We start from the raw sequence: 14,260 nt of genomic DNA, 5'->3' as shown, positions 1-14,260 counted from the left end.
CTCAAGGGCAAGTTTCAGAGTCTCTTCTATCATCCATATTGGTCTTCTCTTCTTTTGTTGTCTTTTTAGTGACCTCTTGCTTTCTTCATGGATGATGTTCTTGATGTTATCCCCCAGTTCCTGACTGGTTTTTGGTCATTGGTTTTCAATGCATCAAATCTATTCTTTAGATGGTCTCTAAATTCAGGAGGGATATATTCAAGATCACAGTTTGGCTCTCGTGGACTTGTTTTAATTGTTTTTAACTTCAAGTTGAACTTGCCTATGAGCAGTTGATGGTCTGTTCCACAATCAGCTCCTGGCCTGGTTTTGGCTGAAGATATTGAGCTTTTCCATTGCCTCTTGCCACAGATGTAGTCAATCTTATTCCTGTGTGTTCCATCTGGTGAAGTCCACATGTACAGCTGCTGTTTATGTTGGTGAAAAAAGGTATTTGCAATGAATAAGTCATTCATCTTGCAAAATTCTACCATGTGATTTCCAGCATTATTTCTGTCACTGAGGCCAAATTTACAACTACTGGTGATTCTTGTTTGTTTCCAACTTTTGCATTCCAGTCACCAGTGATAATTAACACATCCTGATTGCATGTTCCATCAATTTCATACTGCAGAAATTGATAAAAATCTTCAATTTCCTCATCTTTGGCTTTGGTGGTTGGTGCATTAATTTGAATAATAGTTGTATTAACTGGTCTTCCTGTAGGCATATGGATATTATTCTATCACTGACAGCATTGTACTTCACGATAAATCTTGAAACATTCTTTTTTACGACAAATGCAATGCCATTCCTCTTCAATTTGTCATCCCTAGCATAGTAGATCAAATGATTGTCTGATACATAAGGGCCAATACCAGTCCATTTCAGCTCACTAATGCTAGGATATTGATCCTTATGTGTTCCATTTCATTCTGACAATGTCTAATTTTCCTAGATTCAAACTTTGTACATTCCATGGTACATCATTAATGGATGCTGGCAGCTCTTATTTCTATTTCAAGTTGTGCCTCATCAGCAAATGAAGGTCTTGAAAGCTTTACTCCACCCATGTTAATAAGGTTGACTACTTTGAGTAGGCAGTTCTTCCCCAGACATATCTAGAATGGCTGCCAACCTGAGGGGATCATCTTCTGGCACTATACCAGACAATATTTCAGGGCTATTCATAAAGTTTTCCAGTAATACATCCAAAAGTGTTTCACCTGTTTTTCATGAGGTTTTCACTGCCCAATTTTTCAGAAGTAGATGGCCCTGTCCTTCTTCCCAGTCTGTCTTAGTCTGGAATCTTCCCTGAAACCTGTCCACCACTGGGGAACTTGTTGGTTTTGAAATACCAGCAGCACAGCCTCCAGGCTCACAGCAACACGCAAGCCACCACCGTACAATAAACATCCAGACTAGTGTTGGTGGAAACAATCTAGTTCCTGCATTTTAGCTTAGGAGAATGAGGTCTAAATAAGGAAGGGACATGCTCAAGATCACAAAATCATTTAATGACTCTCCAGCCAGTATACTTTGCTGCATCTGTCTTTGAGTAATGATCTCACCAACTGGGAATTTAAACCAGACATTTGCATACAGCTCTGTAATCTATAGATCCCAAGGAAATGATGAGCAATAAAAATGTAGAATGTAAGAGGTTTGACTTGGTTTACCTTGTACCTCTAATGTGAAACTTTGCACCTTTTTTTAATATTTTTGGGAAAAGTTCAATGCAAATGAGGGCAACCAGTGTCAATCAGACTGTTTTCTCTGAAAGTGATTCCCTGTGAACTCTTAATTGCTGGCTCAGTCTACAAAAACTTTTAGAAAGCCTCGTATTGGTTGTTCTTTCTTCTGTATACAGACGCTGTTGTTCATTGACTAAAAAGTATTTGTGAGAAAATCATGTATTTCAACCAGTTTTTTTTTCCCCATTTAATAAGCTTCTAGTTTTAAAATGAGCAGCATAATTGGCAAAGCAAGCCAGTAAGAATACCTTTTGGTTTTATTAAATTACTAACATTCATTGTTAATAATATTAATAAACAAGAAAAAGTTACCTGTTGAGTTCTCTTTATAACATGAAGAGCTGTTGGTCACACAAATATTTAAGAGGCCAGTTCTTCTCTTAGCAAAAACATAATGTCGATGGACATCATTTTCATATAGAAAATTATTCTTTTGATATTCATGAAATGTCCAACTTTCATGTTTAGAAACAAGCAAAGAAACAGAGTTTAAAAAAATGATTTTAAAAAAATCCCAGTTCTTAAAAGAAATATAGATCAAGCTTAAAGAGAATAGGGTTATTCATATTAAGTTAGTATTTGTTCTAACATTACTGAGATTGCATTCTAAATGATGAATAACTATATAGTCCTATGGATGTAATAGGAATAGGCAACTTATTTAACAGCAATAGTTCAATTGAAAGTGTGTTTTTTAAATATCCTGATATAAGTTCAAATTCTTATATTCTTTCTTCTAAAAATAGGAAGTTCCCTTTCATGTACATTGAAATCTGATGAAATCAAGGTTTTAGTACTATATAGAACATATTATCTGTTTATCAATGAGCTATAAGAGTTAAAAATCAGTATGTGGTATTAAGATTTCAATTTTATCTATGATTACAACCTGTAAGCACAGTAATAAACTAACATTTTCTAGGAATTGAATAATATACTTATTAATGCAAGATATTTATATAAGTTGTACATAGTACCATCATAAAATTTCATTATACTCAACCAAAAATGTCCTTTTGTGTCACTTAGATGCTCAGGAGGGAGATAATATTAATGTAATTCCATAGGCACCTCCAAACCTAAGTTGTAAAGCTATTGCCAAACCACGATCAGTAACTTTTTCTAACACTGTACATGGGGTCAAAGCAAAGACATGTGACAAGAAACATAGAAGAGTCAAATTAGAGAACAGAAATGCTCATCATTTCCTTGGGGATAGAGTAATGGATAGAAACCAAATGTGTTGACCAGAAGATTGCTTCCTGCCAAAATCCTGCTGTCAAAGGCATACGTGCTTCTAGATATCTGAGTCTATGTAACCAAACATGTTTATTTTTTGTGTTAAAGGGCATTACTTAGGCTCATCATATTGCCATTAAGTTGAATCTAACTCATAGGAACCCCATAGGAGATTTAGAACTGTCCCATAGGGTTTCCTAGGCTGTAAATCTTTATGGAAGAAGACTGCCATATTTTCTCCTCTGAAACATCTGGTGGTTTTGAACTACTGACCTTTTGGTTCTCAACCACTGCATCACTAGAGCTCCACTTAGGCACGTGGTTGTTCCAGAATACAGACAATGACTTATGTTGATCTGAACATATAAATGAAGAATTGATATAATACTTAATAGGAACTTCATTCCCATGGTTACCCAAGTTAAAGCTTTGTGGTCAGAAAACTTAAGATGTTAACTAAAATTTCAACAACAACTTAGAGTAACAATTACTCCAAGTAAGAATGGGGAACTGGAGTAATATTTAATGTTACTGGTAGATACAGTGAGATATTGATTTGTATTTGTAAACGATAAAATTCTGTACAACAGCTATAAAGTGAATCATTATAGTTCATTAATCTATCAACCAGAAAGATCTACTTAGGAAATAATCTATATCCAGGAGCTCTTTGTGCCTCTCAACCTAAAGATTTATAAAAACGTTTTTATTTAGTATTCATAGCCAACTAAGCGAAAGAGTATCTTTGGAGAAAAAGAGAAAGAAAGCTTATGAAAAACATCAGAGTTTGATAAACATTTCAAATAATTGCAATTTCTAAAGTAGAAGCATCTATTAAATAATCCTAGTGTTAGGTGAAAGTACAAACAAACATAATTTTCTAACTGCTTGATGTTGACAAATATTAGCTATATTGCACATAAGTTAAACCCCAGTTTAAGTAAAATATACTCTAACAGTAAAGTCACAAATTTTTAAGACCATGTATTTCTCATTTATAGAGTTGATTTTTTGTGAGTTTTTAACAAGCATCCAAAGTGAACTAGAAAGATCTTACCTTTGTTTACTGTCTGCATCAGCTAATTCAACCTTGTAAGGCACAACATTTCCCCGTTCTTCAAATTCCTCTTCATAAGTCTTATTGAAATATGTTGTACAATATTAGTGTGGTCAATACATTTAGTATACATTAACCAGATGACCTGTGGATCTTATTAGTATATTTTCTTACTTTAAATGATTGCATGAGCTCTCTGGTTATGTGTTATAAAATATCAGTTCTATTAAAACTCAATAAATTCAACAGATATTTTTTGAGGGCACTTGCTGTGTCCATCACTTTATTACTACTGTCGTGCCCAGAAACAACAAAAACAACTTATATTTTATTATGCACCTTCCAAGTGCCAAGCAGATTAGTGATTAAGATGTTTTTAATTCTCTGACTCGTATAAGTTTGCTGTATGCATCAATAATTTAATGATTAGTGTTTACACGCATGTGTATGAATGTGTGAATATGTCTATATTTAGTTGTTCAACAGACCACATTTAGCCAAAGGGAAATAAAGAAGTTGCCCTGACATAATTGTTTAACCTTAAACCAAAAATATCCCCTGAAGTTTTCTTAAACCCAAGCAATAATTTAGCTTAACTATTAAAGAATGTCTGCCTTCAGCATTGTAGTCTTTCAAGATCTAGCTACACGGGATCAAACTCACAACAGCAAGTTGAAAGATTAGATCGGAATCTTAAGGGGCAGTGAGTTAGTTTATGTTACTAGGAGGAAAAACTCAAAAAAGGAGGCTGAGAATGGTTGCACCATCTGAAGAATGGAATCAGTGTCACTGAATTGTACATGGAGAAACTGTTGAATTGATGTACGTTTTGCTGTGTATATTCTCAACAACAAAATTAATTTTTAAAAAAGTTGCTAAGCTCTCTCTCCAGGGGGGGGAAATAAAAAAGTAGATGACATCAACCTAAACAAGAAAGCAATATTTAAATAGGTATTTCCTCCAGTCTTGTCAACATCTGTTATAACAACAATAAGATAAACTTCTAGACAAGTATCTTTGACTAATAGATAACTAGAAAGTTGGAAATGCATTGAGTGTGTCATACCTTAAACCAACTCTAGCTAGCTGATTCTACTTAGTATAAATAATAAAAGCATATTCAAGTTATTATTATTATATTATATTATCATGTTATACTAAGCCACTTAAGTCTTAAATACAATTTCTTTCTTTAAATGGAATATACTTTTAAATGACATTCAAAAAACTAAATTTACATTAAATGTTATTAAGTAGACACCATATGATGAGATTAACTATTGTTTAAAAATCTGGTGACATAAAGAACTAAATTTAACGACTATCAAATTATATCTCTGGTAATATAAACAAGTAAATAGTAAATATAATCTAAACAGTAAAAGATCTTCTCACCTCTCATGTGACAGAACATCAATTCAGCTAACAAACTTACTCTCTACATAAAAACAATACTCTTCTGTATTTCTATGAGCATGTTCAGATTCAAACACTTGTAAAATTTCTCTTAAGCTATACAGAATTATGAAAGAAGTGTTGTTGAAAATAATATGTATTTGAAACTATATGCCATTAAATTCCTGTCACTAATGTGAATGGTCATCACACACTTACATCATCCAGTTCTACTATCTTTAGAGCTGGTTCAAATCTCTCTATTTTTAATTCTTCTGCTTTCAGGAAAAGAGCTGGGTGTTGTACTTTAGTCTCTTCAACTAGGAAATAAGATTATAAAATAATATCAAAGGATATATTTTACCTGGTAATATCATTTCATTGGAGTACCATAAGCAAAACTATGCTGTGTATTCATGCAAAGATATAACTACTCTCACTTTCTCAGATAAAGCTGAAGAAGCATTCATTTTTTAAATGAAAATATTTAACTAAAATAAATCTAGGAAATGGAAATAAAATGTATATGATTTTGATCTGTAGACCAAAGGCTACATAGTCTAGTTGATAATGATACATTAAAGAAAACCAAACACAGTTGTTGATTAACTCTTGATGGATATAGTTTGAAATAATAAAAATGAAAATATCTAATCGAGACTGAACTAACCATTACTTTCTTCATCACTTCCATTTGGAGAAAGCTGTGTGTCACTAGTGGTTTTACTTGAATGTATGAATTTATCTTGTTGCATGTTAAGAAGTTGGCCTTGTAGATTTCTGCAAAAATGAACCAACAATTAAAATACATTATCTGAAATATTTCCAATTAAGATCTTGATTTATTTCACAAAGAAGTTTAGAAAGTTAATGATGAAACCGCAGTTGTACCTTTAATTAAAAGGGGGGGAACAGTATAATTGTATCGTAAAATCTTTATGTACTAAAATAACTTTGTAAATCAAATTGACATCAGAAATTATTATCTTTCAATTATATACCTTAGTGTATTTTTTAAGAGGAAAATCAAAGTTATAATACTAGTACCAGTTGCCATGGTGCTGATTCCAACTCATGGAGACCCCATGGATGTGAGAATAAAACTGTGATAATTTAAGGTTTTCTTTTTTTTTGAAAGTTAAGTTTTTGGAAGTAAGAAATAACTTATTTTGTTGTTGTTATACACAGCAGAACACACACCAGTTCAACAATTTGTTCATATATAATTCAGTGACATTGATTACATTTGCCAAGTTGTACAACCATTCTCATCCTCCTTTTCCAAGCTGCTCCTCTTCCATTAATATAAACTCACTGCCCCTAAATGTCCTATCTAATTTTTCAACTTGCTGTTGTCCATTTAATGTCTTATAGATAGACCTCAAAAGAGCACAATGCTGAAGGCAGACACTCTTTACTAATTAAGCTAAGCAACTGTTTGTTTTTTTTAAGAAAATTTTAGGGGTTATTTTTAGTTTAAGGTTTAAAGATTATCTCAGGTCAATAGTTTCAGGGCATCATTCAGCCTCCATGGCTCCAGAAAATCTGAATTCCATGAGATTTGGAAATCTGTTTTGCATGTTCCCCCTTTTGATCAGGATTCTTCTATAGAATATTTGATCGAATTCTTCAGTAGTAGTAGCTGGGCACCATCTGGTTCTTCTGGAATCACGGCAAAGTAGTCAGTTGTTCATAGAAACAATTAGCCACACAGTCCATTCCTCATCCTACTCCTGTCTCCTCTTGCTCTGTTGCTCCTGGCAAATAGAGACAAATTGCCATACACCAGATGGCCACTTGCAAGTTTTAAGACCCCAGGCACTAGGCAATGAACTAGAAATTAGAAAGGAAGCAATATACACACTATTAGGCCAATTACCTGTGATGTCCATGAAATCATAACCGTACATTTTCAAACCAAAGAACCAAATCCCATGAAGTGTTTGGTTGTTCATCATCAGCCTCAACAGCTACTCTTTTTACCTCCTTGCTGTTGTATATATATCTATTACACAACTTTTGCCAATTTAAGATTTTCCAAGTATACAACTTATTGATAGCAATTATACTAACTGTCCATGTAACTCTATCCTTAATCAATATGATTTTTCCATCACCACAAACTGAAAGTCAGTACTCTGTAATCGATAACTCTCCCTTTCTTCTCTCCTGGCCTGGTAACCACTAAAAAACTTTGGTCTCTATACATTTGCCTGATCTTGCCTTTTTGTATAAGTGAGGTCATACAATATTTGTCCTTTTGTGATTGATTTCATTCAACATAATGTCTTCAAGCTGCATCCACATTGTAGCATGTGTCAAGATGTTATTTCTTACTCTTTCACTGCCATTGAGTCGATTCTGACTCATAGCAACTCCCATTGGGCTTCCAAGGCTATAAATCTTTACAGAAACAGATTGCCTCATCATTCTTCCATAGAGCAGCTGAGGGGCTCAAACCACTGAGATTTTGATTTGCTGCCAAATCCCTTAACTGCTATACTACCAGAGCTCTTTCACTTCTTACTAGCTGAGTGGTATTCCATTTATGTATGTACCAAATTTTGTTTATTCTTTCATTTGTTGGTAGCATTTAGATTGTTACAAACTTTTGGCTGTTGTGAATAGTGCCTCAATGAAATTGGTATACAAGTCTCTGTTTGAGTCTTTCAAGCCTTTTGAATATACATCTAAGAGTGGAATTGTCTGTTCATATTTTAGTTCTATATTTAGTTTTTTGAGGAACAGCCACATTGTGTTATACAAAAGCTGTATCATTTTGCATTCCCACCAGCAATGCATAGGGGCTCCAATTTCTGCACATCCTTGCCATCACTTGTTTTTTACTTTTTTTAAAAATGCTAGCCATCCTATTGGAAGTGAAATGGTGTTTTATTCTGTTTTTGATTTGAGTCTCTCTGATGGCTAATAATGTTGACCATCTCATGTATTTGATGGTCACTTGAATATTCTCCTTGGTGAAATGTCTGTTCAAATCCTTTGCCCATTTTATGATTGGGTTATTTGTGTTTTTGTTGTTAAGTTGTTCAAGTTTTATATATATTTCGGTTATTAGATTATTTCCAAATATCTATTTTTCAAAGATATTCTCCCATTTAGTAGCTTGTCTGTTGGCTTTTTTTGGCAAAACCTTTTATTTTTATTTTCATTTTTATGGTGATTTGAATGAAAGTTCACAAAGCAAATTCATTTCCCATATAGCGGTTCTTACACATTGTGTTTAATAACATTGACTACACTTTCCCACAATGTAACAGCTCTCTCCCCACTTCCTCCCTGTAGTTAATTACCTCTTCCCTGTGTTCTTCTTTCTTATGCATTCCTACCCCCTGACCTATCTCCCTGTGCAAATACTGCCCTTCTGTTCTCCCATGATTGATCATTCTAATGTGTGTATCTACCTGATATAAATGTTCACCCTATATATCTGTCTATTGCTGGCTGAAGCCACAGAAGCAAGTTCAATTCCAGACCTGAAGGATAAATAGGAGCCATAGTCTCAGGGGTCTCACCAGGCTCTATCAGACCAGTAAACATGGCCTTTTTTATGATTTTGAGTTTTTTTTAATCCACAATGTTCTCCCACTCTCTGTAGTATCTCCTGTACTAATCCCCTTCTGAGTGGTTGATAGTGGTAGCCAGGCACAATCTAGTTCTTCTGGTCTCATGGTCATATAGGCTGAGGTTCATATGGTCCACTAGTCCCTTGGACTAATTGTGCTATGCAAATTTGGTTGTCTTCATTTTTCTTTGCTCTGGATGAGAAGAGACCCATTGTTTCATCTAGATGGCTGCCTGGGTGAAGGGAAAGGCAATATACCAAAGCAAGTGACCAACACAATAACACAAAGGAAAAGGAAGACACAAAGAGGTGCACAAGAGGTACAGACAACAAAGATAAACACTTTTACATAATAATACTATGATGGGTAGACAGGCTGAATGATAAGATATGTCTGGGCAAAAGGAAATGTACCCATGACCATATTTAAGGTTGGCAGACAATATTTCTATATACATATCTGTATGTGATGCCCATATAACTAGAACTAATGAGGGGCAAAGTTATGATAACTTTTTAGGCACAGTCAACCACCATGATGGAGTGAGCTATTGGACCTCTGGGCTCAGGACCGTGGTCACAGGGGATATCAAGCCCAGTTGGCATAACATACTATACAAAAGCATTGTACGTTCTTCTTTGGTGAGTAGTGACTGGAATCTTTTTGGCAAGGTCTTTTGATGAACGAAAGTTTTTCATTGTTACGAGGTCCCATTTATTTTCCTTTTGCTGTTTATGTTCCATTGGGTTTTTAGTGGCTGATTTTTCATAAGTATATTACCAGGCCTTTTCTTTGAGGCATCTCTGGGTGGATTCAAACTTCAAACCTTTCAGTTAGCAACTATTATGAATTGAATTATGTTACCCCAAAACATGTATTCTAGTTCTTAACCTCTATGGCTGTAGTTATAATCCCATTGGGGAATGGGATGTCTTTGTTATGTTGATGATGCAGGATGTGTGTAAGATATCATGAGTCAATCTCTTTTGAGATAAAAAAGAAGTTACACAAGCAAGCTAAGAAGCAGAGCTGGGAGAACACACATGCCAAGCCACATGAAAATTGCCCCAGAGCAGAAGCAACACAAAGAGACGAGGATCTTCCTCCAGAGCCAACAGAGAAAGAAAGCCTTCCCCTATAGCCTATACTCTGAATTCAGACGTCTAGCCTCCTAAAAGGGAGCTCTGGTGGTGTAGTGCCTAAGGCACTGCTAACCAGAAGGTTGGTGGTTCAAACCCACCAGCCACTCCTAGGAAGGAAGACTGGACAATCTACTTCTGTAGTGATACTGCCTCGGAAACCCAAGGAGGGGGCTCTATGAGTCAGAGACAACTCCACGGCACATAACAACAAGCCTCCTAAACTGTAAGAAAATAAATTTCTGTTTGTTAAAGCCTCCCACTTGTGGTATTTCTGTTACAACAGCATTGTAGTTGTTGTTGTTGTTGTTATTTGCCGTCGAGTCGGCCCCGACTCATAGCGACCCCTCCTTGGGTTTCCGAGCATTAGATAACTAAAACAACAGCAAAATATATTAACTGTTTGTACCACTCAAGCTTTCTAAAACCACATAGACTCCACAAAACATACTACAGTATTTAAAAGACTAACTTATGAATGTATGTTGGATCTTAAAAACTAGGTCTTATATATTGATGAGTACTAAGAGAACCTGAGGATATTTAAAAAAAAAAAAAACTTCTACCAAGCCAGGAAGGGGACAAAATTGGCTCCCTCGAGATGAATGTGAAAGTGTTCTTGCTGCGGCATATACTGCTTGAAGCAATGCCATTTTGGAAAACAGTTGGAAGTTTGGTAGTTTCTCATAAAGTTAAACATACACTTACCTCATGAGCCAGCAATTCCACTCCTAGGTATTTACCAAACTGAATTAATAATTGAAATTCAAACAAAAATCTGTCTGAAAATGTTTACAGCCACTTTAGTCATAACTGCCCAATACTGGAATCCATCAGGATATGCTTCAATAGATGAATGGATAAATAAACTGTAGTAAATCATGATGAACTCAGCAAAGAAAAAGAAGCAAACTACTGACGCAAAAACATGGATGAATCTTAAATGCAGTTTGCTAAGTAAGGGAAGTAGTCACAGAAGGCTACATATGATTTCATTTATATGAAATGCAGGTAAAAGTAAATTTATAAGAGTGGAAAGCAGATCAGTGGTTGTCAAGGTACACAGAAGGGAAGAGGGAGTGGCCTTAAATAAGGAAGACAAGTGAATTTTTGGAGTAACAGAACTTTTCTTTTTGGTATTGTGGTGGTTAAATGAATCTATGCTTTTTTTTTTTTTTTAATTGTGATTTGGGTGAAGATTTACAGAGCAAATTCACTTTCCATACAGCAGTTCACATATACTTTGTCTCATGTCATTGACCACAGTTTACTACAGTGCAACAGCTCCCCTCCCACTTCCTCCCCATAGTTACCTCTTCCCAGTGTCCATCCCTCTATACACTCTGCCCCCTGAGCTGTCTCCCTTCTTTCTCCCATGATTGTTCTCTCCAAGGAGTGTATCTACCACAGGTAAATGTTCAACTCATATGCCTGTCTTGTTTGGCTGGAAGCCACAGGTGTGGGTTCAATTCCAGACCTGAAGGGCAGCTAGGGGCCATAGTCTCAGTGGTTCCACCAGGCTCTATCAGACCAGCAAACTTGCCCCCCCCCCTTTTTTCCCCTCCAAATGATTTTGAGTTTTGTTCCACATTGTTCTCCCTCTCTATCAAGGATCTCCTACATAGATGAATCTATGCATTTTTATAAACTCACAGAACTGTATACCACAACTGTAATTTATGAAAATATAAAAAAGTAAACCAGGATATGTGGGGAATCAAACAAATGGCATAACCACACTGAAGGAGATAGAAAAGAAATAAATTGGTTTAAGTAACTGGAAAACAAGGCTCCCACTGGATTTTGTAGGCTAAAGACAAAGAACACTACACACAAATATTTTATTGTAGTTGGTAAATTTGTTCCTCTCAGAGATTGTCATTGTTAGGTACCACTGAGTCACTTCTAACTAACAGCAACCCATGTAAAACAGAACAAAAATTGCCTGGCCCTGCACTGTCCTCACAATTGTTTTTATGTTTAAGCCCAGAGTTGCAGTTCACTATGTCAATCCATGTCATTGAGGTCATCCTGTTTTCTGAAGACCCTCTATTTTAGCAAGCATGATGTACTTCTCTAGGGACTTGTTCCACCTGATAACATCTCTCCCAGGGATATGAGTTAGCAATTCTGAAACTACTTTATATGTATAGTTTGTTGTACTGTGGTGGCTTGCTTGTTGGTGTATACTGGAAAGTATGCAACCAGTATTTCAAAAACCAGTATGTCCATGGTGAACAGGATTTAGCAGAACCTCTGGACTAAGACAGACTGGGAGGAAAGAAGTGGTGATTCACTTCTGAAAAACTAGCCCCTGAACCCTTATGACTAGTACTGAAACATTCTCTGATATACTACTGGAAAGCTTGTCTGATATAGTGCCTGTAGATGAGCTCCTCAGGTTGGAAGGCACTCAAAATATGGCTGGGGAAGAGCTGATTCCTCAAAGTAGAGAGGACCTTAATGACATGAATGGAGTAAAACTTTTGGGATCTTCATTTACTGATGATGCAAAATTCAAAATGAAAAGGAACAGAAAAAAATCCACTAATAATTGGAATGCAGAATGTACAAAGTAGTGTGTTGTAGTTAAGATGCCACTGAGTTAACTCCAACTGACAGCGACCTTATGTAAATAGAACAAAACACTGACCAGTCCTGTGCCAGCCTCACAATCCTTGCTATACTTGAGCCCACTGTTGCAGCCATTGTCTCAAAAACCCATTTCATGGAGGGTCTTCCCCTTTTTTCACTAACTTTTTACTTTACCAAGGATGATATTCTTCTGCAGGGACAGTCTTTCTGACAACGTGAGCAAAGTAGGTGAGAAAAAGTCTGGCCATTCTTGCTTCCAAGGAGCATTCAGACTGCACTTCTTTCAGGACAGAGTTTGCATTGTATCTTCAGTATTCTTCGCCAAAAACACAATTCAAAGGCATCAACTCCTCTTCGGATTGCCTTATTCATTGTCCAGCTTTCACATGCATATGAGGTGATTGAAAATACCCTGTCTTGGGTTAAGCACACCTGAGTCTTCACAGTGACATCTTTGCTTAATACTTTAAGGAAGTCTTTAGCAGCAGATTTTTCCAGCGCAATATTACATCTGATTTCTTGACCGCTGTGCCCATGGGTGGTGGTTGTAGATCTGAGTAAAATGAATCCCTGGCAACTTCGATCTGACAACAACTTCAATCCCTGACAACATCAATTATCGTGATGTTGCTTATTGGATCAGTTGTGAGGAAGTTTGTCTTCTTTATATTGAGATCTAATGTATACTGAAGACTAGTCTGTGATCATCATCAGTAAGTGCTTCAAGTCATCTTCATTTTCAGCAAGCAAAGCTGTGTCATCTGCTTATCGAAGGCTGTTAAAATGTTTTCCTCCAATCTTGATGATGCATTCTTCATATAGTCCATTCTCTGGGATTATCTGCTCAGCATACAGATTGAATGTTGTTGTTGTTGTTAGGTGCCATCGAGTCATCTCCAACTCATAGCGATCCCATGCACAGCAGAACGAAACACTGCCCAATCCCGCACCAGCTCCACAATCCCAGATATACTTGAGCCCATCATCACAGCCACCATCATGTCAATTCATCTCATTGAAGGCCTTCCCCTCTTTCATCTACCCTCCACCCTACCAAGCATGACATCCTTCTCCAGGGAACGGTCCCTTCTGACAACATGACAAAAATAGGTGAGACGAAGTCTGGCCATTCTCACTTCCAAGGAGCAGTTCAGGTGCACTGCCTCCAGGACAGATCTGGTAGTTCTGTTAGCAGTCCATGGTACCTTCAGCATTCTTCGCCAGCACCACAACTCAAAAGCATCAACTCTTCTTTGGTCTTTCTTATTCATTGTCCAGCTCTCACATGCATATGAAGCGATTGGAAATATCATGGCTTGTGTCAGGCACACCTACTCCCCAAGGAGACATCCCTGCTCCTCAGCATTTGAAAAAGTTCCTTCGCAGTTGACTTTCCCACTGCTACATGTCATCTAATATCCTGAAAGCTGCTTCCATTGGCATTGATTGTAGAACCAAGCAATGTGAATTCTTTGACAACCTCAATCTTCTCTCCATTTATTGTGATGCTGCTCATTG

General features: G+C 36.4%; 1 protein-coding gene across 1 annotated transcript in view; it reads right to left on the bottom strand.

Moving 5' to 3' along the window:
- Window positions 1–14,260, bottom strand: part of ZBBX (zinc finger B-box domain containing) — a gene marked incomplete at its 5' end in the record, with an annotated part of 98,255 nt that overhangs the window by 41,843 nt on the left and 42,152 nt on the right. The window contains 4 exons of the mRNA XM_007948723.1: window positions 2,046–2,188; window positions 4,030–4,109; window positions 5,644–5,744; window positions 6,095–6,204. Of these exons, the coding sequence (XP_007946914.1) occupies window positions 2,046–2,188; window positions 4,030–4,109; window positions 5,644–5,744; window positions 6,095–6,204 (434 nt within the window). The remainder of the gene's footprint in view (window positions 1–2,045; window positions 2,189–4,029; window positions 4,110–5,643; window positions 5,745–6,094; window positions 6,205–14,260) is intronic.

Source organism: Orycteropus afer, unplaced genomic scaffold (assembly GCF_000298275.1).
Source record: "Orycteropus afer afer isolate SDZICR_OR568_19922 unplaced genomic scaffold, OryAfe1.0 scaffold00220, whole genome shotgun sequence".
Classification (NCBI taxonomy): domain Eukaryota; kingdom Metazoa; phylum Chordata; class Mammalia; order Tubulidentata; family Orycteropodidae; genus Orycteropus; species Orycteropus afer.
Note: the sequence above shows the minus strand (reverse complement) of the source record. Positions and strands in the feature narration are given on the sequence as shown.